The sequence below is a fragment of the Poecilia mexicana genome, unplaced genomic scaffold (genome assembly GCF_051168715.1).
Source record: "Poecilia mexicana isolate PSO_F unplaced genomic scaffold, ASM5116871v1 scaffold_8, whole genome shotgun sequence".
NCBI lineage: Eukaryota > Metazoa > Chordata > Actinopteri > Cyprinodontiformes > Poeciliidae > Poecilia > Poecilia mexicana.
In genome coordinates, this window is record NW_028263377.1 from 19387228 (window position 1) to 19414619 (window position 27392).

Sequence of the window (27392 nt, forward strand, 5' to 3'; positions counted from 1 at the left end):
CAGGCCATGGTTTTTTTATTAACATATTTTTTTTTAATTTGACTTATGTAATATTTTCACTTTTCTTATATGCCGAGTTTTGGGTTTTAATTTCATCACCAAAATGATCAGAAATAAATGTTGGAAAAATAACAATCCATTTGCATCTGATTTATACATGAGGTGTACTTTTTAAATTAAATTATTTAAATAACTTAAGTCATAAGATAATATATCAGATAAGGTGTATACTGCAGTGCTTAGGTGTCTATTCAAGTTGTCAGCGTTCATAAACAAGAGTGGTATTTTATTTTGAAGGATAACCGGATGTGGTATTGGTGTTGTAAGTCAGCTTGGTGCTTACAGCCGCCTCGGCTCCCGGCCACTAGGAGGAACAAGGAGGGCTCCTTGTCTGGTCCTGGTGTGGAGAAGGAAGAGGTCCACATCCCAACACAGGACGGGACAAACCCAATTCGCCACGGGAGGAGAACACTTTCACTTTGACTTTCGAAGACTTTCTTTACATGGAGGGCAAGAAATGACATCTTCAGCGTGCGAAAGGAGGGCGTTTGCTCATAAAATCAACCGGTGAGACTGAAACAAGTTATTGTTTAACAGCGACAGTGAATAGTGTGACCTGCTGGACCGAGCGCACACATAGCAACCATGCTAGGACAGATTTGTATCACATAATATTATCAACTTAGCTTAAACACGTAACTTCGCTAATTCAATAATAATAATAATAATAAATTTAACTGGAGTGGTTGGCGCTCCAGTTAACTTTACAGGCGTTAACAACCTGTTTGACAGGCGTTATTGTAGCACGGTAGCAGTGTTGTCAAGAGCCACTTCGGTGAAGCAGTTACTGTGCTTAAAGAGCTCCTCTGCTGCTGCTGTGTGTCAAATTGGGAGCATTATAATGTTGTAAAACAGAGCAAAGTGCCGTGTTAAGTACAAATCTACCGTTTCTCACTACACTTATTGACTGATCAGATTCCAGGAGGAAAAAAAAGCTTCACAGCCATGTAAATGACAACTCATTTTTGTGTGCTAATAACTTATATTAGACTCTCTGATTATGTACTTTAACCTTATGCTTGTATTTGACCTGGATTCACAAGTATTTGCATTGTCTAAGTACATACACCAGATAGTTCCTCCACATATCAGAAAACAAACAAGAACATGGATTCTTATAATTAAGTTCAGTAACGTCAAATGTAAAGTAGCTACTTTGAGCTGCATCAGACCGTGAATTATAAAACTTTTACCATTGCATTCTTCGGATTGTGTCTGCTGTAGTAGGTCCAACACTATTGTTTTGTCCCGGATGCAGGAAAGGGTGGGAAGCCCGTTCTGGCTCTGCCTCTGCAGCCCTTAGCTTTCCTTTTTCCTGTTTTTAAATGGATTTGTCAATTGTCCATGTTTTAAAAATGACCCAGAGCTGCTTAATAAGTATGAAATAAAAAGTGTTACACTTAAAAAAGGAAAAGTTGAGATCCTGGTGTTAAGGGAGGATTTTTTGTTTTGTTTTGTTTAGCTTTTATATGTGAGAAGCAGACAGTTTGCACATCAAAAGCAGCAGCTGTTTGTTGTCCCTGAGAGGATTGGGGTTTTCTCCCGCTTTGTCTTTAAGCCGTTTGCTGTGAGTTCTTAACAGTCAGAAACGGAGATCTGGCCCTCCGCCCGTTCCCGGGATCCAACCCGTTGCTGCTCTGTGAGGTTTGAGTCATTATCTGCAACAGCTGCTGTCCTTCAATTACAAATAGTTTATAGATGATGTCTCTGAAACCTTTATGCTTAACTATAGAGGAACAGACGAAGGTGTTACTTCTCTAAAAAAGTGAGTTTAGATAAGGCAAGTGATGGAAAATGTCCTGTCAAGCATGCACATGTTGACATTGTAATTCAGGACAAATATGAACAAATACAAATATTTATTCCTAGTAAAAGTTAAATTATTTTTGCCTCTAGATCAGACAGGGCCATGAGACAACAGCATGAGATTTTCATAGTACCATAATAGACAAAGGCAATAGGTATTTTGACTTTGAAACATTGACGTTAGCAGAAGTATAGAGTAACAATGTGGAATATTCGAGGCACTTAATGTGCAGAATGTTCTACATTTTTTGCTGTTCTTCTCTGTAAAGAGAACAATCAGTTGATAGTTGAACTTGCCAATTTTGAAACCTCAACTTTTTAAAACCTTGTTGTACCTCCCTAACATTAACTGAACCCAGATGTCATATTCTTTTTCTTTCTTCCTAAAAAACAAGGTGTTTTTTTTGTTGTTGTTTTTTTTTTTTTTTGCAGGACAATTGCAGCAGAGGTCAGAAAGCAAGTGACCAGAGACTATGGCTCACCTCAGCTGTCTAAGAAACGAGGAGGAGCTCATCACCCTGTAAGTCAGCCTGTAAAGTAAAGATTGGGTCTGTGGGAAGTTTGTTTTGGGAATTATCTTTTGAATCTTGAGGATCCTTTAGATTTCTGCAGATGCGTAAGGAAGGATGTGGTGAAAAGTATTGCTTCTTTAACTTTTGAAATCTTTATGAGAGCGGCTCAGAGATAATTACCGTAATGTAGGATTGGTTAAAAAGCCATTAAGATTCATTTAACTTATTTAATTGCCTAGACAATTAAATTCTGTTAACACAGACAGAACCTACACATTTCCACATGAAAACAAGGCGTCAATCAATTAAAATGTTTTCCGTTTCTGGTCTAAAATTATCCCCGAACATTTATTCAGGGGAAAATGTATCAGACAGACAATGTGTCCAACTTATATTGCACCCAGGAGCTGAAGAAACCTTTTGATGACTTTGTTTCTTTGTCAGCTCATTCATACGCTCACACGTCGATCTTGTGCTGCTACCGTATGCAAATAGTCCTTGTAGAGAGTCCAAACTTTCCTTTTTTTTTGTCATTTTTGATCATTGAAGTACTCCCATACGCCTTAGATTATTAAAAACGTTTATTACAAAGTATTTGTCCTTTTAAAGATTTGATCTGCTTTGATTTGAAGTCACTCTTAAGTCTTTTCGAACATCAAAGACATTCTAATGTTGTATAAAGATATTCAGAGTAACTAAACAATCCTGTTTTTGAATGATATTTTATTTATTAAAGGATAAAACTGTCTTGATTACATTTTGTTAATCCTAATGATATAAATCAACATTTGAAAAGGACATTACTGTATTTACTCAGATTGTCTTATTTTAAAATTAGCTTAATCTGAGAGATTTTTGACAAAAAAAAAAGCATAAAAGGAAGAACTCTATAAGGCGGAAATCTTTTTTTCACTGCGACGTATTTGTTTTTTCAAAACTCCAGCTTGAACGAAGTCGGCCAATGACCGGAGTCAGTCTCTGCTGACGTAGGCTCTACACACGCATCGCCTGCACAATGCAGCCACAGGCTTCTCCTCACACACAGAACATCAGCAGGAAAAATAGCTGTTAAACATGCATTCATAAAGATTATTGAAGAATGGATTATAATAGTTAACCAATTGAGATTTTTTGTGATGGCTCTAAAAGTGTATAGGAATGATTTTCCTTGTTTTTTTTTTTAGTGTATTACTAACTTATGTACATTTTAAGCTTTGTCAGAAATGTTCTAAATCTCTCCCCTAACAAGACAAGACAGCCAAATGACAATTATTGTTTTGTTTTGTCTTGATGGCGATGTCTTAGCGATGGTTAAGTAACCATGGCCTGATGTTCTCTGACAGTTGCCCCTGACGGAGGTGGTTGAACCGGTGGACTTTGAAGAATATGTGAGCAGTCACGCTCCAGGGGTTGAGGCCGGCCCCCTCAGACAGCTGATGGAGTTTCCCCAGGATGACCTGGAGCTCCTCCCGCTGGACAAAGAGTGCACTACACTGGAGCCGCCTCTGCCTGAGGAGGAGGAGGAGTAAGTCAGAGGGGCTGCTTCGGCTTCACAGCTCATTATGTTATCTACAAATCCTCTTGTGATCTATACATTAGTGCACAAGCAGCAGCATCGAGTTCACTGTAATGAGAGACGGATTTACTAGAGAGAAGAACAAAGCCTTTCTCTTTGACACTATGTGAACATAAATAATAAAGGCATGCACTGCTCAATTATTCAAGTGTTTTTCTATGTAGCTCACTAGATCCCAGAGTGAGAGATGCCCTGGCTGTCTACACAGATGACTGGCTTGTCATTCATAGAAAGTAAGTGTCAGTTTCGTCGACTGCCGTCACGGGCGCGCTATCACCGTTTCAACGTTTTGATTTTCTCCTCCAGATTTCAACACTACAGCACCACTTACACCCCTCAAAACTCTGAGCGACAGAGAGAGAGGCAGCGAGGGCTGGTCAAACAGACCTTTGAACTGGACGAGGCTGCTGCGCACGATCGCCAGGACGACCAGGTAATTGGTCGTGTTGGAAGCATTTACTGTTTTAAACACTCAGATGCGATTTCAGTCAGTTTTAGGGTCATAAGCGAGGTTAAGCGTGGCTGGGAGTTTAAAAGGAAGCTTTAGTTGCTCTTAAGCTCACATCATCTCATCCCCCGGATGAGGAGATTAACATGATAGTCTGCCATTATAAATGGCTGAGGGCAATGTAAGTTGTTTACAACTCCGCATCCATAATGGATAAGTGGCTCTAACTGTTCCCTTATCAATTACTCATGCTTCTTAGGAATTCAAATATTTGGGTGACCCAGCAAGTGGAGTCTTTAGCGTTACTGCGCAGCTGTTCTGGTGAGGGAAGGGGGAACTAATGTCCCCTCCTGCCTGCGTGTTCCTCAGGATGACTCGAAGCGGAGGTCGGTTAGCCTCGACGAGACCCCCCGAGGCAGCTGGGCCTCCAGCATCTTTGACCTGAAGAACTCCTCCCCGGATGCGTTGCTCCCGTCCGTGCTGGAGCGGACAGCTGCAGAGGATATGGATCGGAACAACACGGAGGCACGCTCTCAGGAGCGCCACAGCGACCTGCTGGGCCTCTACCCTCCCCCTGATGAGGTTTGTGTGAAAATAGCTGTGAACGTTTAACTAAAAAAACCACGTATTAATCACCTACACATATCGTATAGTGCTTTATCAAGTACAAGGTTTATCTTTTTGGGATGGGTTCAACTCAGATAAAATTAATGCTTTTATTTGATGTACAAAATGTGCAATTTGAGATGATAAATATAAGCTAGTTGGCCTTTTCTTTCCTCAATATTTGATTGTTTTTTTCTTTTTCTCTCTCGATCCATGTCTCTTTATGTCTGCGTACAGATCGCCGTTTGTCTGCCATGACATTACCACAACGTCTGTTTAAATGTTATCTCGGTCTGTGGATTTTTTTTCTTCTCTGTGTGGCAGGATGAAGCAGTGGAGAGATGTCCTCTACCTGAGGTGCCCAAAGAACACTGCGGCCAGAGGATTATGGTCAAGTGTTTGTCACTAAAGTAAGAAACATAACGCCTCATGTTTATGACCTCGTTCTTTCCATTAGTGGCCATATTAGATCAAAACTTCCTTAGTGTGATTTTTATGTGACAGTAAGTGCATATTATATATATATATATATATTATTATTTTTTTTTTTTTTTTTCGTTTTTCAGATTTGAGATTGAAATCGAGCCAATATTTGGATCACTTGCTCTTTATGACGTTAAGGAAAAGAAAAAGGTAAATGTTTTTTTTTTTGTTTTTTTTTTTTTGTGAGTGTTTCCACAGTCAATAAAGCTGAGTAAGGCCACTTAGTAATTCTGAGCTCATGTTTGACTAATTGAGTTTCCCTTCCGTCTAAAAGGTTTAAGCGTGTTTTATTTCGTTAAGATCACTTGGACAAAACTCAATTAAATTCCTCTGACGCAGATTTCCATTATCATCTTTCCATGCCTCCTCCTTCCCCATTCCCCATTTATCTTTCCCCCCCGACAGATCTCAGAGAATTTTTACTTCGACCTTAACTCGGATCAGATGAAAGGACTGCTGAAACCTCACACGCCTCACGTAGTTATATCCACGCTGGCTCGTTCGGCCATTTTCTCCATCACATACCCTTCTCCTGATATCTTCTTGGTCATTAAGGTACAGAAAGTTCATTAAAATGTCATAATTAGAGCACTCCATGTATTTTTTTTGCACATATTTAGTAATGATTTTTAACCACCCAAAATATTTCCAGTCAATTAGCCTGTTAATGTTTCTGTAAAATGTAATCTTGAACTAATTGAGTGAATTCTGGTGAATTGACATTTATTTATTCCCATTTTTGAGATTAAAGACCAGCACTTTAGGAATAATGTTCTTTAAACAGGTGAGTCTAAAATTAAATTTTTTAGACAACCAGAACACACGACGGATTTGGTGTGAGCCAAATATGTTATACCTCATATCCACTGTGAGGCATGATATGAGTGTCATGTATTAAGGATGCTTTGCTGCAGCACAGCTGGGTCAGCTCATTGTCATAAAATCCACTACGAGTTTTTCAAAGGACTTGATGATGCTTAAAGAAGCAAATGGACGACATGCAGAAGCAGAAGTTAGTCCTGCAACATGACAGTGACCCAAAACATACCAGGAAATTCACCAAGTAGTGGCTGAAAACCAAGACATGAAGTAGAATGACCAACCTAAAGGTCAAAAATGTTGAGATCAGGTGAAACTTCCCTCAGATCAACGTCACAGACTAGTACTTGGCAACAAGAATCATCTCACTGAAGTTCTTTCAACTAAAGAGCTGCGCACTGGCTATTAGAGATAATGTCATGCTAACTTTTTTCCTAGACGCTACGTTTTTCATATCAGTTGTTTAATTAGCAGAGCAAAGTCATTTTTTGTTGTATAAATGCAGTAAATCACTGACGTGTGTAAATATCCAAATAACAAATTTTTAGAGAGGTGTCCTAATTTTTCGGGTGGCTGTATGTGAAAAATAACCGTTCTTTTGTTAACAATCCTGCATATAAAATTTGTTTCAGCTTGAAAAAGTTCTTCAGCAGGGAGACATTGGCGAATGCTGTGAACCCTACATGGTCATGAAAGAGTCAGACTCCTCAAAGGTAACGGGAGTCAAAGTGTGTCGCTGTTGCAATGTTCTGCATTGGACGTTATGAAAGTTGAGCCACAAATATTACTCAATTCCGTCTGGTTGATTTTGCAGTGCCCGCTGTCATATTTAGTTTGCTAAATCTTTGGCTGTTGCAGAAAGGTCTTGGCAGTTCAGTGTCCTTTGAGCTCGTTTTGACCTCCTGTTGCTCCTCCGCAGCACAAGGAGAAGCTGGAGAAGCTCCGCCTGCAGGCAGAGCAGGCGTGCTCTCGTCTCGGACGTTTCCGCATGCCTTTCGCCTGGACAGCCATTCACCTCGTCAACATCGTCAGCAGCGTTGGCGGTCTCGATCGGTCTGACCCAGACTCTGACTCTGGTACCAAGTGCCTCTCCATCCACAGTTCCACCTCTAATTCCTGCATGTGCACAACGTTTACCATTCTACAAATACTTTCAGGTATTTACGTGTTTTGTAAATCTCATTTGGCAGAACGAAAGAGCCACGGGACCTGGAATGAGAGAAAGAAGAAGGGGTTTGAGAGGATGAGTGTTGGGGAGGAGATGTGTAACTTTGCCACTTTCCGCCCAGCAACGCTCACCGTCACCAACTTCTTTAAACAGGTCAGACTCAATGCAACAGTGTTATCTGGGGCTGGTAAAAACATCCAGGCTGACATTTAAATACACTACAGATGAGCCCAAAAGTATTCACACCCCTGGCAGATTTAAATTAATTATTATTCCCATTCAGCCAAGACGGAAATCCCTCAAAACGTAGCAAAGCAAAGTAAAAGAAAGTTCCATTTTAATTGAGAAAATTATCATTACAGCTATTGAATACGCCTTATAACTGCTAACTCACCGTTTTTAAGGAGGGAAGGCCTCCTTGACATAACCCTAATCTTTATCTTGCTCCACAGATTCATTATCAGAATCAAGTCAGGACTCTTAACAGGGCCAAACCAAAGCATTGAAGAAGGAACATGTTGGTGGAATTAAAAGATTAGCTTGAACTCGAGTCTTGATAATCTTACGAAAATCTTGTGTTTTTGTTTTTCTCTGTTCTTCTGGTCTGTCTCTATTTGTTCTCCCGTTTTGTCTAGTTTGGCTCATTAAAAGTACGGGATCATGAAACAAGAAAGATTCTCTAGATTTTTCAGTTTTTTGTGTGATAATTTTGAAAGATCCTAAAACCATAACTTGCCAATAAAATGATTTGATTGATTTTTATAAAATATTGGATTAACATTTGTGTAATCTATGCTGTGATGGGTCACCAGTTTTTGTTTGCTCAACAAACAAAAACTGAACTATGTATCATAGTTCACCTTGAACTATGATACGTCATGGATTTAATACTTGACTTTTAACTTTTTTCCTGTTAAAAATATTGTGCTTAAAAATAATCTGGCTGTAACGTTAATTTTTCCATATTCAAATTGAAATTGTATTTATGAAGAAACTGGATGAAGAAACCATTTTTTTACTGTCTTTTTTTCTTGTGAAAGATGCAGCATCATTGTGCTGCTAGAGTGAAATGAAGAAGCTCTTCCATCTCCAGTCTCATGTATCCGTCTTGGTTTCCTGACATAACAGAGCTAGAACTCACTGCTGATATTTATTAACTTGTTGTCCTCCCCCTCTTTCTTCCCTCCTCTGTCAGTGTGCTGCATTAGCAATATTGAGGGCTAGATAACATGTTGCGGCAGTAAAAAGAAAAAAAAATGTTGCTTCTATAAGATGAAGAGGCAGCTTTAAATACTTTTTTGGACTTTTGAGAGGATAATCTAGTTATTTTCTGAATTTAAAACCTGATTATATCCCTTTTTTTCTCCTATTTTTCCTCTGTGTGTGCTTACGAAGGAGGGGGATAGACTGAGCGATGAGGACCTGTACAAGTTTTTGGCAGACATGCGCCGGCCATCTTCTGTTCTGCGACGGCTGAGGCCTGTCACTGGTAACTCTGATGTGCCAGTTTGCATGAAAAGATTTAAGAGAGTTTTTATTATTATTATTATTAATTTGATGTCTTGTCGCGCTTCGTGTGCCCCTCAGCTCAGTTAAAAATCGACATCTCTCCAGCACCGGACTCGCCACATTACTGCCTCTCACCAGAACTCCTTCATGTGAAACCTTATCCGGACCTGCGTGTCCGGCCCACCAAAGAGGTGCTGGAGTTCCCTGCTCGTAATGTGTATACGCCGCACACAACGTACAGGTGGGCGTTTACTATTAAAGGCATACACGTGCGAGCGGTGGCTTGACCTCTTGTATTGAACAAGCACAAGTTCAGCCACTCATTGCATGCATGCTTCTTCCTGTGTGATTATTGATTGATTTGACTTTTTTCTTTTTTGGATTTTTTTCTCTTTTTTTTTAAAGCAAAAAGATTCAAAACTTAGAAAAATTTGCACAAAAAGAACCAAGTTTTTTTTTTCTTCAAATATTTAATATTTATTTACAAATAACAAAGAAATGTGTATAATAATTTAACTTAATTTTTTAACTTAATTTCTATTAAAAAAGTGTTAACATGAACTAATATTTATATATAGGTATGAAGGAGTGCAGTAACGACTAGGAGTTGATGGATCTTTTCTTATTCAGTGAACTGATGAGTCTTGAATGAGCTATGGCATAGCTTCGCTCTGAAAGAAACACAGAAACAAACAACATTTTTAATTGAAATAAACAGACAGAATAAGTTCTCAATATGAAATGTGTCGAAACAGCAAATTACCAGCCTTTGCAGTTTGGAAAGCTGCTCATCCTGAGTCTCAATATCCTTTTTCTGAATCTTGTTCCAGGTCTGTAAACCTTTCAAGATTTGGAGATGCACCTCTGCTTTATTCTAAAGAAACAAAAAAACAAAAACAAAAACACAAAAAAAAGCAACCCAGATGTTTAAATGTGACAAAAATAAAATGTGATTTCCAGTTTGACAGTGAATGAGTTGAGTTTTCAGGTGTACCTGCAGCTCCTTGAGGCTGTGTGGTGCAGTGTTGTTGATGTACATCTCCAGCTGTTTTACTTTTGCCTTCAGGTCCTCCTCGTCCTTCTCTATGCTGTTCAGCCAGTCTTTTGTGATGTGGGTCTGAGCCTGTTGTTTTGTCATCTGTTCCTGCGAAAATAAGGATTTGGCCTTATTAGTCTCTCTAACAGCAGGTTCTATATAAACTACATCCACCTTACTAAGAGTCTAAACTTAATCTTTCTATAAGTCACTGAATGAAATAGGTGCTTTACATTGTTGAACTTTGCTTTAACTGTCTAACTCTCTTAGTCTTCCCTAGCTTCTGTATTCTATATCTACATAATCTGAACTGCAATCATGCGACTATTCAGCTTCACACATGGAATCCAGTGTTTGCGTTTTTCCCTGGTCCTACCTGCAGCAGCTGGACGACTTCTTTTATCTGTTGCTCCACTTCTGCAGCCTGTTCAGTCTGCTGCCCGAGCCGTTGGAGGGTTTCTTCATGCCTCTTAAGAGCCTTGCTGATTCTCTCTATCTTTGCCTCGGTGGTTTCAAAGACGTAGTTGAGCGACTCGCTCAGCTGTATGACTCCAAACATGAGCACGTTGACTTCCTCCTGAGGCGCAGCCTTGCCCTCCGTGCTGCCCGTCTTCCTGATGGGGCTGGCGAGGACCGCTCCGAAACCCCCGACTAAACACACGAGACACAGGCTCCAGATCATTTTCAGAAGGGCTTTCTGTTTTCTTTTTCTTAAACCCACTTGCTCCAAAAATGTTTACATGCAAGTTAAAAGATGAGAACTGTAAGAGGAGGACATGTATCTCCCTTTCATCCAGAATTTTATCGTCTACAGCTGAATTTTCCAGGCCTGCTGCTGCGCCTTTTATAGGACCTGGACACGCAGCACTGTGGTGAAACATTAGCTCGTTCGTGGTTCGATCCCAAGTTTAGTGTCACGACCTTGGTCTCGGTGACCTTCCCTTAAAGCTTAACCACGGAGTGTCTAATTTTGTCATTTAGGTCATTCACTATTGCAACATGCATGTGATGTATAGAAGAGACGTGCTTGAAGCTACAAAACCAAACATTTGTAGCGTTTGTGCCACAGTGTGTGGTGTTTTTACTTTTATACTGTGGTGATCTTTCTTCTAGCGCAATTTACATCAGATGTTTCAAAATATGAACAGCAGTAACCTTTGTGTGTGTGTTTAACTTGGACAGAAGTTGGTGACACGAGTGAGAATACGGTGATGGGTCAAACGTCTCTCACGTACGCACAGGACTCTCGCTTTTTAAGAGGATCATACTTTTTGAATTTTGTAAAGAATTTGTAGGTTGTAGAATGCCTTGTAGATATATTCGTACTTGATGTCACATTGAAATCACAATCTTTAATGTATTTTATTAGAATTTTAGTCACAAAATCCCAATATGACAACCCCAAAGTTTATGATGTAACATGACAAAATGTATAAAAAAAAAAGACGCTCTATATGCTTTTCTTAATGACAACATAACAAAAGCGAGGAACTTTATTTCACTTTTACCTTCACAGATTTGTCTTTTTGTATCACATTGTTCTCCCTCTGCTTGTTCCTCACGTCTCAGGAACCTGCTCTATGTGTACCCGCAAAGTCTGAACTTCAGCAGCCGTCAGGGCTCCGTCAGGAATATTGCTGTGAAAGTTCAGTTCATGGCAGGAGAAGACCCCAGCCAAGCTTTACCGGTCAGTCCCGTTCAAAGACGAGCATGACTGTCGTATCCTAAAAAATAAAATAAAATAAAATAAATAAAATATATATATATATATATTCGAAAAACTTGCTCAAGGCTGAGATATCCGCTTAAAACTAGTTTTTAGTTGGATGTCTAATTTGTTGGCAACAAGAACATTGAATTATAATTTAGAGTTTATTCTAGGTTTGCTTGCTTGTTCTTTTAAGCGAATCTTTGATGCAAGTGCAGCAGATTAAACAGCTTCTTCTATAAACCTGCAGGCAACAATAGAGCCTGGTTATTTAAAACAAGTGCTCCGTGTTAGTGGTTGAAAATGACCTTTACGCTGGGCCTTTTTGACCAGGTCATCTTCGGAAAGTCAAGTTGTGCCGAGTTCATGAAAGAGGCATACACTCCCATCATCTACCATAACAAGTAAGGCTCTTTTACTCTTTTGCCCTCTCTCTCTGTTCAGCTCTCTTGAACGTTAACTCTTTGCTCATAAGGTCCCCTGAGTTCTATGAGGAGATGAAGATGAAGATTCCTGCCAATCTGACAGACAACCATCATCTGCTGTTCACCTTCTACCACATCAGCTGCCAGCCCAAGCAGAACACTCCTCTGGAGACCCCCGTGGGCTACACTGTGAGTGTGCTCTTGGCTCAGGTTTAACACTTTCACCCACATGTTAACTTGTTTGGCAGCTCTTTTTGTACTTCTCGCCGTTTGGGAGAGATCACATGTCTTTCCGCCCGCAGTGGATACCTTTGATGCAGCACGGCCGTCTGCGCACCGGCTCCTTCAGCCTTCCTGTGTCTGTGGAGAAGCCTCCACCCAGCTACTCGGTGCTCACCCCCGATGTGAGTGATGTACACGAGACTGCGTGGATATCAGTTTGTCTGCCAACAGCAATTCCTTTGTGACGTCACGGCGCGCTGTTAAATGAGTCGAATTTCAATGTGTGGCAGGTTCAGCTTCCAGGCATGAAGTGGGTGGATAATCACAAAGGAGTTTTCAATGTCGAGGTGACAGCAACCTCCTCGGTTCACACTCAGGTACATAAAAATGCTTCTTTAGCTGAGGGTTGAGCTTACCAGTTTGCTTTTCTCTCAGATTCATGAAATCTTTAATGTAGAGCTGGAACGATTGATCACCATGAATCGAATATTGAAATAATTGTCAACTTAGTGATCGATTGATCATAACTGAAGTATACAGACTCAAAAAAATGCCATTTGCTGAAAGAACAACACAGTCAGAGCAGTAATTAAGCCAAAGCTAGAAAAAATAAGTGCATTTTGCACTTAAGATAAAGAAATAATAAACTTTTTCTGTAAATATGTTCTATCCAGACCTGCTACTGACCTAATTTTAGCATCTCCAGGTTCAAATTTGGTAATAATAATAATAATAATTAAAAAATATCAAAGCCTCTTTAGTCATCCAATTATTAATCAGATAATCCAAAACAATTAAAAATTCCTCAGGTACTTTTACATTTGTGCTTAGGACTGCAAACGCCTGTAATTTGATTCTTATATGGATTTAAAAAGACAAAATATTGCCTTAAATGTCTGCTGGATTTCTGTGTTTGCTCTAAAACATAAATCTGTGTTTGATTGGCTCTACCTTTCAGGACGCACACCTGGATAAGTTCTTTACTCTGGTGTATGTCCTCGAGGAGTACTCCTTCCCGTTCCGACTGAAGGATGTGATTATTACCGAAGCAAACATGGAAGGGGAGCTGAAGGCCAGCATCTCAGCGCTGAAAGGGTCTCAGCTGGATACCTGTGTCAGATTTTTGCATCAGCTGCTCAACAAGCTCATTCAGCTAATCGTGTACCCGCCAGTCATTGCAGGTCAAATTGGTGAGTGTTTTTTTTAATTTTTTTATTTTATTAGTTCTAATCCAGGAGAGCTGATGTGATATTTGTTAAACTTGTGGATTATGTTTTTTTATAAATTCCCATGTCTCATTTAGATCTGCTTGCCTCCTAGATCCATTGTTCTGTGCTCTGTAGTGTTTTTAGTTGGTGTTGGTCAATAGCATTTTTATTGTTTGAAGATTTTAAAAGTTTTTCTTTAAACTTTAAACAGTTTTTTTCTTCTTTTACCTGTCCAGTCACTACACTCACCACAACTGCAAGACAAACTCTCACTTAAAAACACCATAGATTTGTCTGTCAAGTAACAAATAAACACCAAGTCATTCCTCTGTTAGCCAGCTTCTCATTTATGTAGCATTATTAAGCTATGCTGAATAAACCTATCAAACCTAGTTTTCTGACTGATCACTGATCTATAAAAAGCCTGACTCGCCAAGTCCAGTTTTGGCCGACACTGATATTTTTTTTAGTTTGAAAAGTTTCTAAATATACTATAGCAACAAAGGGGAGAACAGTGGAGTGACTGTTAACTGCACACGTGCAGACATGACCTGTTGGGCAAGTCGGCCCTCTCTCAAAGCAGAGCAAAAGGGAACAGTCTGATTCATCAAGGGTTCAACGATTTCTTATGGATGAAAAACAAAACAAAACTTGTGCTGGAAGATTAAAAATACACAGCATTATAACACAAATGGAAAATGGAAGCAAATTTGGTGGAGAGACTGTTCAATTTCCACTTTAAAATCAATTTGTTAGTATTATTATTATTTGTTTTATATTATGTTTAAACAAAGCACTGGTTTATCTATTGAGTTTAAGAACCTTTAATGACTGAATGTCTTGTATTTCAGAGTTATGTGGCTCAAAAGTCAAAAAAGAACATATCTTTCTCTAAAAAGAATAACAGTTATTTCAGTAGAAAAGTCTTGATTCTTGTCATTTATATCTGTGTTTTAAATAGCTTTTTTTTTCTTTTTTTTTTTGACCTGTAGTGAATCTCGGCCGGGCTGCTTTTGAAGCCATGGCGCTGATGGTTAACCAGATCCACAAAAACCTGGAGGGAAACCAAGACCAGCACGGTCGCAACAACCTGCTGGCGTCCTACGTCCACTACGTTTTCCGCCTGCCCACCGCTGAACCTGTCATGCCTCCAGCAGGTGAGCGACCAGTCGGAACTGACTGTTTACGCGACTTTGCAAAAGCCCTTTCAGCCATTTTTGTACGTTTCATTTCTTTGTGCGTTTATTTTTCCTCCTGGAAAGCAGGCGCCCATCCCTATGAGATGCCGATGCAGTATGCTACCTTGTCCAGGGCGACGGGCCGCCCGAGCAGCCTGCATCTGTCCCGTTCAAAGAGCATCAGCAACTCCAACCCCGACCTGGCCAGCACGCCGATTTCCCCGGATGAGGAAGTCCAAAGGATCATAGGAAGCAAGGTGAGTTAATATTCTCCATATTGTGCTGAGAGTCTTTATTTTACGTTTTAATAGAACCACTGTGCTGGTTTTTCACATTTTTCGTAATTTTATGTTGATTTAATTATAGTGTCTTGACTCTTCACAGCAGATTCATTAAACTCAAGTCGACTGAGAACTGTTCCAGTAATTAATCACTGCTTAGTCATTACAATTGTGCTTCTTACTCTTGTCTTCTGTTTCTGTTGGCTCCTCCAGTTTTTCTTCCCTCCCTGCTTTTCCCCTTTAATTCCCCCTTTGAGCTTAATTTTTGTCTCTTCCTGATTTTCAACCTGAAATAAAATCCTGTGTGATAATTAGCCTCCCTTTGCTCACTGTGTCCTTGCCTCTTGCCACTTTGTGTGTGTTTGTGTGTGTGTGTGTTTCTTCGGGTGCTTACGGCAGGGCATTGACCGCTCCCACTCCTGGGTAAACTCTGCTTATGCTCCTGGGGGCTCCAGATCTGTGCTACGCCGGAACCCCAACTCCAGCTGTGAGCTCAAGCAGGTGCCAAATCCTTCCTTCCTCCAACTTCATCGCTCACAGCCCCCGATCAGCTCCTTGTTTTTTGTTTTTTTTTCTTATCCAATTTCTCAGAGGTTGCTTTGGTCTCTGCATGGACTCATTCTCTGCAAATCTCATCCTGCTTCTTTTTTTTTTTTTAAAACTACATTTCCTCGATCATTTCCAACACATTTTCTCCCCGCTGCCCTAACAAGCGCCTAATTGACAGAAGCTCACCCTGGATCTCGCTAGAGTTCCTTTCAGCCTCATCAGAGTTCGTAAAAAGAACTCCCTTCACCCACCTGTTCTTATTCACCCATTTTCACGTCGCTGTCCTCATGTCTGTGTTCACCTCACCATCACCTCATGTCAGGCGAGCGACCACAGCTCCAATCGCATGTCTGCCTTTCTGGACAGTGTGGCCTTGTTAACTGTTCCCACCAGACCGATTACGAAGAAGGTAAAACAAAAGTAAAACAAAAAACATTCACATGCTTCCCTAATGCATACCCACATTTTTTGTATTTTTCAAATTTGCGATTTTTACAGCGCATATTGTTTGTTTTTTTTCTTCTTGTTATTTGTATTTTGGATGTAGTTCCATTTGCAAAATATTCATATCTGACAAAAAAAGTGAAAGCGACATCTCATTGTTTCCTCCTGCGAGCTAAAACCTGCTGTGTTGGTTCACGTCTAGCTGCTCCACGAGGAGCTGGCGCTGCAGTGGGTGGTCAGTACCAGCGCAGTGAGGGAAGCAACGCTGCAGCAGGCTTGGTTCTTCTTCCAATTGATGGTCAGTGTCTTTCTGTGAATATTCAGTGAATTTTATATGGTTCATATAATTCTCGTGCATCCAAAGCAAATACGGTCAAATCGCAACTTTTAAATCAGGAAAAAGCTGTTTTTGTTTAAGAGTTTATTTCCTTTCCTTTCCTCAGACCAAGAGCATGGCTCATCACTTATTCCTGACCTCTAAACTGGATTCTCCCAGGCGACAGCGCTACCCGGACCGCTTCGTTGACGACGTTGCAGCACTCGTGTGTGCCATCAGTGCAGACATTGCAAGCAGACATCACAAGGTAAATGTGTGCAACAAAAAGACATGACGATCCGCTGTCTGGGTTTTTAATAACACTAAGTTGAAATGCGTGGGGAGAATTCTAGGTGGGGGGAAGACCTGAATTCCGGAATATTAATGGAAGGTTGAGTGGAAGGAAGACGTGGAAAAAGAATATGGAAAAGCAGGAGGAATTGCTACGGGTTTAAAAAGATTGTGAATCAAATCATTTTAAAAGAGGGAGATCAGTGAGGGATGAGCCAACACACACGGGCATATCCAGAACTGGGGCTAAAACTGCAACTTGACTTATGTTAAGCCACTTCTGAACCACAGATAACACGAAGGCGACTCTACTGACATGTAGAACTCATCTTTTCAAATCAAAGTACATATATCATTTAATACTGAAATGAAGGTGCCTGAGTCTGAAGGAAGAGGAGACAGGCACATAATTCTAGTTGCTTGAGGTCCAGTGAGAAGTCACCATTCCACAGTCAGGAAGGGTTTTGGGAGCTTTTGGTTTTGTTTTATATAAAGTCTATGGGCAGTACATTCTTCTGACAGAACATTTTACAACATTTTATGCTTCCATCATCTTCCTCAGCACAGTCAAAAGTAAGATCCCACCTGAAGCCGATGGCGATGACGCCACACCTTCCTGTTGCATTAATTCAGGCCCAACCACACAGTGTATAAACTGTACAGTAGGCTTAAAATTCTATAATAAAATAATTTTTATCCTATATAACATGTTTACATTTTCTGAGAAAAGGAATTTTGGATTTTTTGTTGCTATAAGCCATAAGCATCAAATGTCTCACTCCATTTTTCATCTAAATGATTACTTCCAGCTTTTCAATTGAATTACGGAAACAAATGAACTTTTTGTTGAAGCTCACATTTATTGAAATGTACCTGAAAACTCCCTTCTTGTTATTGATCCTCCCTCTCCCTGTGAAATCCCTCCAAACCCTCTCAGGATGTGGAGGTTGTGGAGAGGCTGAACAACAGTCTGGCCTTCTTCCTTAACGATCTCCTGTCTCTGATGGACCGGGGATTTGTCTTCAACCTCATTCGCTCCTACTACAAACAGGTTTCTATTGATCTCCTCATCATTTCCCCGTAGCTTCAGAAGACCCAGTTCTGCTCTCGCTTTTCAACTTCTTGCGCTCAGTGAATCTGTGTGCTCAACAGATCGCTAACAAGCTCCACACGACACAGAATCCCAGCTCTCTGAATGCCTTAAGGATGGACTTTATGCGTATCGTCTGCAGCCATGAGCATTATGTCATCCTCAACTTGCCCTGCTCAACTCTGAGCCCTCCAGCGTCCCCCTCCCCTTCTACCTCATCCACTACTTCACAGGTACTCAAGTTGGCTCCAAAGTGTGGATCTTTTTTTGTACTTTTACGTTTATGAATCTCAGTTTTAAAAGTTTCTGTTTTTCCATTTACAGAATTGCATTCACAGAGTTTATATTATCTTATTAATGTCTGTTTTGCTTGGCAGAGCTCAGCATTTTCAAGCATGGTGCAAGACCAGAGTGTGGCCACCATGTTTGAGCTGTCGGTCCCTTTCCGCCAGCAGCACTTCCTGTCTGGCCTGCTGCTCACTGAACTCGCTCTCATTCTTGATCCTGATGGCGAAGGGTAGGTTCTTCATATTTTCTACATAAAACACCTTGAAAAAGTATTCATCCTCTTGAACATGTTCGCATTTGTCACATTACGACCTTGTGCTTTTGTTGAGATTTGTATTTTTATTCAGTCCCAGTGGCGCCACTGTCAGTGAGGACTGAGACAGAGGTGGTTCATCAACTCTTGTCGCCTGCAGGGTTTTCTTCCTTCATAAAAAGGCCATCAGCGCCGTTCACTCTCTGCTGTGCAGCCACGATGCGGACCCTCGTTACCAGGACCCTCAGGTTAGGGCGCATGTTGCTCAGCTCTACTTGCCCCTGCTGCCCATCGTCATGGAGTCGCTGCATCAGCTCCACGATTTCTGTGGTCAGTGGAATGTTTCATGTGCCATTTTAAAAGGAAAAAGAAAAAAAATCTTTCATTTCTGAAACACGACATACCTGAGAGTCCTTTTCGTCTTTCAGACTCCTCGCCTTCTCGCGCTCGCCATACCTCTGCCTACTTTGAAGACACTGACCCAGACAGTGGCAACATTATCAGCCAGTCTGTTGCCATGGCGATCGCTGGCTCCCCTTTACCGCATGCCAAAGCCAACCCATTTGCTCTCCCCTCTGTGGTAAGTGACAATGGCAAGGGTCAGCCTGCTCTCCTGGGCCCTACAGACTGACGGGTCGCAGGTCGGCCGCTGCGTAGGAAGTCGGCTCCTTCACGCTCTATTTTTTGTCCTTTTTCGTCTTTTCTGAAGCGGATCCCGAGGTTTGCTCTTTAGTTTCTGTTTTTTGTCCGTTCTCCACCAGGCCGGACGCCAGACCAGCTCCCTGTCTGCCGAGTGCAGCCGGACTCTGCTGGTGTGCTTCCTGTGGGTGCTGAAGAACGCGGACGCTTCTCTCCTGGAGCGCTGGGTGTCGGACTTATCTGTCCTGCAGATCAACCGCTTGTTGGATCTGCTTCATCTGTGTGTGTCCTGTTTTGAATACAAGGTAAAGTAAGGAGGATAGATAACCTACTGCTGTGTGTGAGCATTTCATTACTATTCATTTAACACACGAAAATGGAAATCTAATATATTTCTGCACCAGTTATCTGAACCCTCGCTGTCATAAATGCCGAAATCCAATTTAAATACTTTTGGATAAGATGCTAGTGTTTATGCATTGGGCTGTCTTATTTATTGCAGAATTAAAAACATGGCATATAGCTTCCTTCTTATTTTTTAAAACTGTACATGGTAAGATTCCTAGCTAAACATTTCCTCTCACAGCTTGAAAACCAATATTAGAGCAGAACTTAGAGGAGCAACTTCAACTTCCTTATGATAGCCAGAAAGTTTGGAATCAAAATTCAGAAACTGTTTTTTCTTGTTGACACATTCAGATTGGTGTGTGAGACTATAACGTGGTGTGTTTTTGAGTGTGTATTAGCATAATCGTGATGCTAATTTATCCAAAAAAAAAAAAAAAATTGTAAATGTGTCATTTTTATTAGGCTTAACTTACTTTTTTTTTTTTTTTTTTTTCAAATTTGTGTAATGTCTTTTTAATGTGCTGCTGACATTTTCTGACTAATTTTTTTTGCAGGGGAGGAAAGCCCTGGAAAGAATAAACAGCCTGACATTTAAAAAGTCTCAGGACATGAAAGCCCGACTGGAGGAAGCCATACTGGGAACTATAGGGGCTCGCCAAGAGATGGTCCGCCGCTGCAGAGGTGAGGAGCGTCAGAACATGACGGTTCATGATTTGTCTACAGCTGTTAAAATCTCACATATTCACCTCTTTTTTTTTTGTTACTGTAACAGAAAGAAGTCCTTATGGCAGCCAGGAAAATGTCAGGTGGAAAAAGAATGTCACCCACTGGAGACAAAATACAGACAGAGTTGACAAGTAGGTTAATTAAGTTCTGCCTCATGAGGAGATAAAGAGAGGCCAGGCCTTGGAACTGGTATTGAGTGATGCTTTTCTATGTGACACACTGATGAACGCTGAATAAACTTACAGGAGTAAAGCTGAGATGGAGCAGGAGTCTGTGGTGGATGGAAACTTAGCTACTGAGGTGTCCCTCATAGTACTGGACACACTGGAAATCATAGTAAAGGTAACACTAAGCGTTTTCTTTTTTTTTTTTTGTCACATTTAGCTGCCTTTTGTTTTGTTTTTTTAAGTTTCAGCGTGTCGTGTCTCTGTCCTCCTTCAGACTGTGGTTGCCTCTGAACTGAAAGAGAGCGTTCTCGGTGGAGTCCTGAGAGTGATTCTCCACAGCATGGCAGGCAACCAGAGCGCCCTCTTTCTGCAGCATTGCTTTACTACACAGAGAGCACTGGTTTTCAAGGTGAGAAACCAGCGCCGTCCTTTTTAGGAATTAAACTACTTAAGCAGAACGCAGATGCATTCCTGCTTTTTAAAAATTTAATCAGTTATTTTAAGTGCATTAGATAATTTTCAATGCTTCAGCTGACACCTCAGTGTAAATAGTAAATTGAGTTAACTGAAGTCGTATTTTTGAGCAGTTTCCAGAGATGCTGTTTGAAGAGGACACTGAGCTTTGCGCGGACCTTTGTTTGCGTCTCCTCCGTCACTGCAGCAGCAGCGTCGGCTCCGTCAGGAGCCAGGCCTCCGCCTCTCTTTATCTCCTCATGAGGCAGAACTTTGAGATCGGAAATGTAAGTTTAGCACCGTTTTAATTTATTCCCTCAAATGCCTTTCATTGTTTACATATGCATTGCATGTAGAATATAATGTTGTTATTTACAGCTTGCCTCTTCCTCTCCGGTCTTCCATCAGAACTTTGCGCGAGTAAAGATGCAGGTCACCATGTCTCTGTCCTCTTTGGTGGGAACATCACAGAACTTCAACGAAGAGCATCTTCGTCGGTCACTAAAGACGATTTTGACGTACGCTGAGGAGGACCTAGAGCTGCGTGAAACGCCTTTCCCAGAGCAGGTAGTTTACACCTAACCCTCTTTTTAAAGCAGTCTTAAAACTGAAAGAGTGTGATGTTCAATGTTGGTGGGTGTTTTTAAATTTTCTTTTTTTTTTTTTTCCAAAACTACAGGTTCAGGATCTGGTGTTCAACCTGCACATGATTCTTACCGACACGGTGAAAATGAAAGAGCATCAGGAGGATCCTGAAATGCTCATTGACCTGATGTACAGGTATTGGGGAAAACCAAGAACGAGTTAAAATGGTGAAGAAAAAAACAGAAGAAAAAAATCCTTCCTTTGTTTTCTGTTTCAGGATCGCCAAAGGCTACCAGAACTCGCCTGACCTGCGCCTCACGTGGCTGCAGAACATGGCAGGAAAACACTCTGAGAGAGGGAACCACGCCGAGGCGGCCCACTGCCTCGTTCACAGCGCAGCACTGGTGGCAGAGTACCTCAACATGCTGGAGGACTGCCGCTACCTGCCCATCGGTTGTGTAACATTTCAGGTGAGCAGAAGCGATTTAAATCAGTAAAGCACTTTATAATTTACAGACCCTGGTTCAAGTTTTCATATCTCTGGGTGTTTGTATGTATTACAACCACAAAATGTAATGTGTCTTATTGGGATTTAATGTGTTAGACCAACACAAAACTCACATAATTATGAAGTGGAAGACAAGTGATCATGGATTTCAAATTTCCTACAAAATCTGAAGTGTGGTGAATGTTTGGACTAGTTTACACTGAGTTTATACTTGGTTGAACCAACTTCTGCTATATTTGCTCTTGCAAGTGTGTTGGTGTGATTCCTTCCCAGATTTGCATACCTTTAGATTTGTCTGCTTTTGTTGGAAAGCATCTGTAAACATATATTTTTAAGCATTGTGTCAGATTCTAAACTGGACTTCGGTCCGGATCTTGACTGGGCCATTCGAACACCTTAATAGGTTTATATCTAAGGTTTTCCTTCTATCTGTTTCTGTATGTTTAAGTTTCTCTGTCCTGCTGGAAGGTGTCTCAAGTCTTTAGCAGCTTCTGACAGGTTTTCTTCCAGGACTGCCGTGTATTTAGTTTCTTTCATTCTTTGCCCATCTCTGACAGATTGTAACACAAAAGCGTCCCATTTGTTTTTGTAGGGATGATTTGTAAAGGATAATGTAAAGTAATAGTCATCGTTTATCTTAAGATTTAATCAAACACAAACTCTATGTACTAGTGGCTTCTAAAGGCAGCTGGATTTCTGATGTGACTCTTCTATGTTTTCTCACAGAATATCTCATCCAACGTGTTAGAGGAGTCGGCAGTTTCAGATGACGTTCTGTCCCCTGAGGAGGAAGGCATTTGTGCTGGGAAGTATTTCAGCGAGGCCGGCCTGGTGGGCCTCCTGGAGCAAGCAGCTGCCTCTTTTAACATGGTACGACTCACATTCTCTGGCTCCATGACGACAGACAACATGGGGTCAGACAGCACAAGGTTACTGCACTGTATATTGAAATAAACACAGTCGATTAAGCCGTATTAGTAGACGCTGTGTTGCGTTATCTTCAAACCACAGGCTGCCATGTATGAAGCTATAAACGAAGTGTACAAGATTCTGCTGCCCATCCACGAAGCCAACAGAGACTTCAAAAAGCTGGCGACCGTCCACGGGAAGCTGCAGGAGGCCTTCAACAAAGTCTACAACCAAGTTAGTTTGACTTTCAGATTCCAAAAAAAATCTGATCACTTGATCCCTGTGTCTTATGTTGTTTTCTTTTTCACTTTTCAATGTTTCTAGAGTTCAGGATGGGAGGTAACGCATTCATTTCCGTAATTAAATACAGTCATTTAAACATTAAACACATAATTTTAAGTTTTTACACTCACAATCTTTTCCTTTTTCTTATAACTTGTTTTTGTGCTCTTGTGTGGACGCCACATTACTGGTGAGTGTGAGAAAACTTTCATTATTTAACTTAGTTGAACTCCGCTTTTATCAGCTTTCAGATTGCATTCCTTTGTGCTTCATGGCCCCATCTCAAATGTCGAGGCGCTGCCTCTTCAGTTTCATTTCGTTATTTTGCTTCTCCACTTCTAAATGAATTGAATTATCTTACTGTTTTTTGTTTTGTTTTTGTATCCCGCCTGCAGTCTGTAGAGAATGTTTGGGACCTACTTCCGAGTTGGTTTCTACGGCTGCCACTTTGGAGATTTGGATGAGCAGGAGTTTGTCTACAAGGAGCCTTCAATCACCAAATTAGCTGAAATCTCCCACAGGCTTGAGGCAAGCTGATTTATCACTATCCTAATAAAAGTGTCACTGGAGATTTACGAGAAACTTCAAGATGAAACTCTTCGTTGTGCAGGAGTTCTACTCAGAAAGGTTTGAGGACGACGTGGTTGAAATCATCAAGGACTCTAGTCCGGTCGACAAAAGTAAACTGGATCCCAACAAGGTAGCCTGATATGTACGTTTGATGAATAAAAACATAGATGTTTTAGAAAAAAAAAAAAACTAGTTGTGAGTTTTGCTTTTCCAGGCCTACCTCCAGATCACCTACGTCGAGCCTTACTTTGACACATACGAGTTGAAAGAAAGAATCACCTATTTTGACAAGAACTACAACCTGCGGACCTTCATGTACTGCACTCCCTTCACTCTGGACGGCCGGGCACACGGCGACCTGCATGAGCAGTACAAACGCAAAACGATCCTGACGACGTCTCATGCCTTCCCTTACATAAAGACACGCGTCAACGTCATCCACAAGGAGGAGGTAGATATCTGCAGCATAACGGAGCAGGTGGGGCATTTTGCAGCGACTGCTTCTATTTAGGGTTTTTTTTTTGTTGTCGTTTCTCCAGATTATCCTTGTTCCAATGGAGGTGGCGATTGAAGACATGCAGAAGAAGACGCAGGAGCTCGCCTTTGCCACGAATCAAGACCCGGCGGACCCTAAGATGCTTCAAATGGTGCTGCAGGGGTGTGTGGGAACCACTGTCAACCAGGTGCCCTGACTTAAAAAAAAAAAGATTTCTAACTGTATCATGTTGAAAAAGCCAACCTCCTCTGAAGTATTAAGCTGCTTTAAATCTGGCCTAAAGTCTGGTTCAGTCTTTAGACATTCCTCTGCCGATATGTAACGGTTTCTCCCCCTCACAGGGTCCCCTTGAGGTGGCGCAGGTCTTTCTCTCCGACATTCCAGAGGACCCAAAGCTGTTTCGCCATCACAACAAACTGCGGCTTTGCTTTAAAGACTTCACCAAGAGGTGACGACACGCTCCACACCTCCGACTTCCAGACCGCTGTGTAACCGAGAAAAGTAAAACCCGGCCGTCGGCCTCTCCTCTGCTATTTGTGATGCAGGTGTGAGGACGCTCTGAGGAAGAATAAGAGCCTGATTGGGCCAGACCAGAGAGAGTACCACCGAGAGCTGGAGAGGAACTACCACAAACTAAAAGAAGCTCTGGGTCCTCTCATCACCCGCAAAATCCCCCAGCTGTACAGACCCCTGCCCGTGCAGACTGTGCAAACACAACGGTAATTTGAGAGGTTAACAGATGCGCGGGGGTTCACAGAATGAGCTCATGCTGCTTCTCAAACTGTAACAGTGGAGCAACATGAAACCAAATTTCATCACAATGATAGTGGCTTTGACTTTTTCCACATTATTTTGTGCTACATTCACAAACGTTAATGTATAATATTAGGATTTTATGTGTTAGACAAATCCAAAGCAACGGAAGCAATGTTGTGAAGTAAAAAAATATATTTCTAAGAGAATATTGTGGTCAACTGTGTCAAAAGCAGCACTGAGATCTATCAAAACCAGAGTTGATACAAGTTCATTATCCGAGGTCAAGAGAATGTAATTTGTAACTTTCTCGGGAGTTATTTCAGTCCTCTGAGACCGGACCGAAACTCCTGAAACAGATCTTTGCACACTTAATTTCTCAAGCATCATTTTCTCAAGAATTTTAGATAAGAAGGATTAGATACAGATCTGTAATTGAAATCATCCTGACTGAGAGAAGGTTGTTTTTTTAAAATAAAGTTTAATTACAGCAATTTTAAAGGCTTGTGGTTTGCACCTGTTTACTAAGGAGAGGATTTTTTAATAATTTGGTTAGGATTGTATCCAATGTTCAAATTAAAAGATTAGAAGGATCTAATACTTTTTTTTTTAACTCAAAAAGCTCAACTAAACCAAAACACTCCAAATGCAAATCAAGCTCTACATTTATCTCCAATGCTACCTCAGTAATTACATTTGGGAAGATGCCAATGATTTAATTGATAAAAGAATCAAATTAATTTGTTATATTTATTCTCTTCTGTTAATTATGAAAAAATGCTGTTCTAGCTTTGCAAAGAGTATTTTTATAGAAGTTAAACAAAATTGAAACTGGTGGTTGTACGTGAAGCATTCAAGAGGTGTAAATATTTTTTTGCAAGAATTCATAGATTCTTATGAAGGTGGCGCAAAGATAAAAAGAAAAAAGAGAAAAGGATAAATTTAAGCCCAAACTGAGTCAATTACATTGGATGTGAAATAAAAATAAAAGTAGGCAGTTGAAAACATTTGTACAGCATTATATTCGTTTAAATTGTTTAAATGAGACCAAAATTATTTGAAGACTGTTAAATAAAGGTTTGCCTGTTTTAGCCTAATTTCAGTGTCGCTCTCTTCTTCGTTGTCTGTGTTTCAGGAACTCCTATGGCAGATCGAGTTTTCGCAAAATTGACTGTTGAGGCGCTGAAAACTGGACAGCAACTCAAAGCAACAAGTTGTAGAAACTAGCACCATCCCCTCCCATCTGTCCTATTATTGCGTGCCAACTGTCACCATCACACACACACACACACACACACACAATCATTCCTCATCTTGGTCGTTATTTTATCCCCATCCATATGCTCATTCCTTAGCCCTTTTCTCCCAGTGCAACACCACTACTGCTACCATCCACACACTGATGGATGTCACCTCTTTTTCCCTTCTGAACCATCCTCCCCCTCCACCATCACTACAGGCTCACACCACTGTAGGAAAAAATCTCATCTGTTTATACTTGAAGGTTATCTGCTTAGTAAACATTGTCATTTGGTGTGAGGTTCTTTAAGAGGCCTGCGTTTAAAAGAAAGCTGTCTAAAGTAATCTCCCAAACCCAAAGTAATCTGTCTGAGCTGATCTGGCTCTAGTGGTTTTACCAAACATTATGTTTCTGAGTTGCTTTAAGGTTTATCGGTTTTGCTTTAGAAAGACTGTCGGTGGCCTGTTTTTTGTCAGGCCTTTTCTTTTTTTTTTTTTTATTTGTTAGGTTATTCTAAACCAGCTCTGGTAGTAGTCACTGCCAAAGTTTTAAACAAAAAAAAAAGTCACCTCACTGTGAGTTTTCTTTTGTTGTAAGTGGACCAAATGATTTACATTCCTTCGTCCTCAAGTCGTCTCTTATATCAGCTCATCTCTCTCTAAGAATTTAATATAGAGACCTGCTGGGCTCATTCCATGCAAGCTCAGGTCTCACTTCTTGTAGTAAAAAAAAAAAAAAGTCCAAAGGTGATTTTTTTTTTCTTTTTAACTGTGAATTCCTCTGTCCGATGTTTTATCACAGAAGCTCTGCCTCTAGCTGAATCATCTCCTTTATCTACACAAATATGTTCAGACTGTTGCATCTCCTGTCAGCCTGCAGTGTGATAACTGAATAAGCTTTACCTGTGTGGGCAAGCCCCCTTTAGACTTTGGGATCTGCTGTTAGAAAGCACTCTGTGCTCTTATGCATTCATCATTACTTGTTAAATATGTTTTTTTTATTGTTATTATTTTGTAGTCATTTATTTCTACTGTATCTTTAAAATTGCACTATTGTAAACAACCTGTGGCACATAAACTGTAATAACCAAACAAGTTGCGCTGTTATTTACAACTGCTTTTTTTACCGGGTAGTTTTGTATTTATTTAGTCTGTATTCTATTAAATATTTCTTTCTTCAAACCATTTAGCATTTCATTTTGGGGTTGGGGAGGTGGGTTGAACAATTTGTGGCTCATAAATATTTTTGATGGATTAAATATTTACCAGTGAATACAACATTTTACAATGTGTTCTGACCTACCAGCTCAGAAACAGTGTGGTGGGTCGGGTTCCTATGCAGTGTCAGAGAGACACTGCAAAAGGAGAGAAAGTATTTTTATGTTTTTCTGGTTCTGGTGGCAAACAGGACAGGCTATGGCACAGGATATGGAGAGAGAAA

General features: G+C 40.7%; 2 protein-coding genes across 5 annotated transcripts; one reads left to right on the forward strand and one right to left on the reverse strand.

The window, feature by feature from the left end:
- Positions 1–27133, forward strand: dock6 (dedicator of cytokinesis 6). Of its 2 annotated transcripts, XM_088007637.1 has the most exons (49): positions 2–567; positions 2299–2386; positions 3722–3903; positions 4119–4187; positions 4261–4387; positions 4772–4984; positions 5333–5418; positions 5575–5641; positions 5897–6046; positions 6943–7023; positions 7230–7386; positions 7501–7631; positions 8874–8967; positions 9066–9228; positions 11593–11710; positions 12065–12135; positions 12207–12345; positions 12459–12560; positions 12669–12755; positions 13337–13568; positions 14579–14743; positions 14852–15021; positions 15445–15546; positions 16241–16336; positions 16482–16622; positions 17583–17696; positions 17798–17968; positions 18113–18252; positions 18437–18606; positions 18705–18856; positions 19038–19220; positions 19818–19944; positions 20036–20120; positions 20235–20331; positions 20431–20565; positions 20744–20896; positions 21018–21176; positions 21289–21389; positions 21472–21664; positions 22429–22572; positions 22714–22845; positions 22936–22950; positions 23296–23421; positions 23504–23593; positions 23678–23914; positions 24003–24146; positions 24301–24407; positions 24505–24678; positions 25848–27133. In XM_088007637.1, the coding sequence occupies exons 1-49, from the start codon at positions 518–520 to the stop codon at positions 25888–25890; spliced, it is 6273 nt and encodes a 2090-aa protein (XP_087863763.1). In that variant the 5' UTR covers positions 2–517; the 3' UTR covers positions 25891–27133. The 2 variants fall into 2 exon arrangements, with proteins under 2 accessions (XP_087863761.1, XP_087863763.1); XM_088007635.1 differs by having other exon boundaries at positions 1–567; positions 14579–15021.
- angptl8 (angiopoietin like 8) lies at positions 9438–10842 on the reverse strand. 3 transcript variants are annotated; one of them, XM_088007639.1, is made up of 4 exons: positions 10400–10842; positions 9982–10131; positions 9755–9861; positions 9438–9658 (listed from the first exon to the last, which is right to left on the reverse strand). In XM_088007639.1, exons 1-4 carry the CDS (start codon positions 10703–10705, stop codon positions 9610–9612), a joined length of 612 nt encoding a protein of 203 aa, XP_087863765.1. In that variant the 5' UTR covers positions 10706–10842; the 3' UTR covers positions 9438–9609. The 3 variants fall into 3 exon arrangements, with proteins under 3 accessions (XP_087863765.1, XP_087863766.1, XP_087863764.1); XM_088007640.1 differs by having other exon boundaries at positions 9751–9861; XM_088007638.1 differs by having other exon boundaries at positions 9438–9861.
- Positions 27134–27392: the final 259 nt, after the last annotated feature.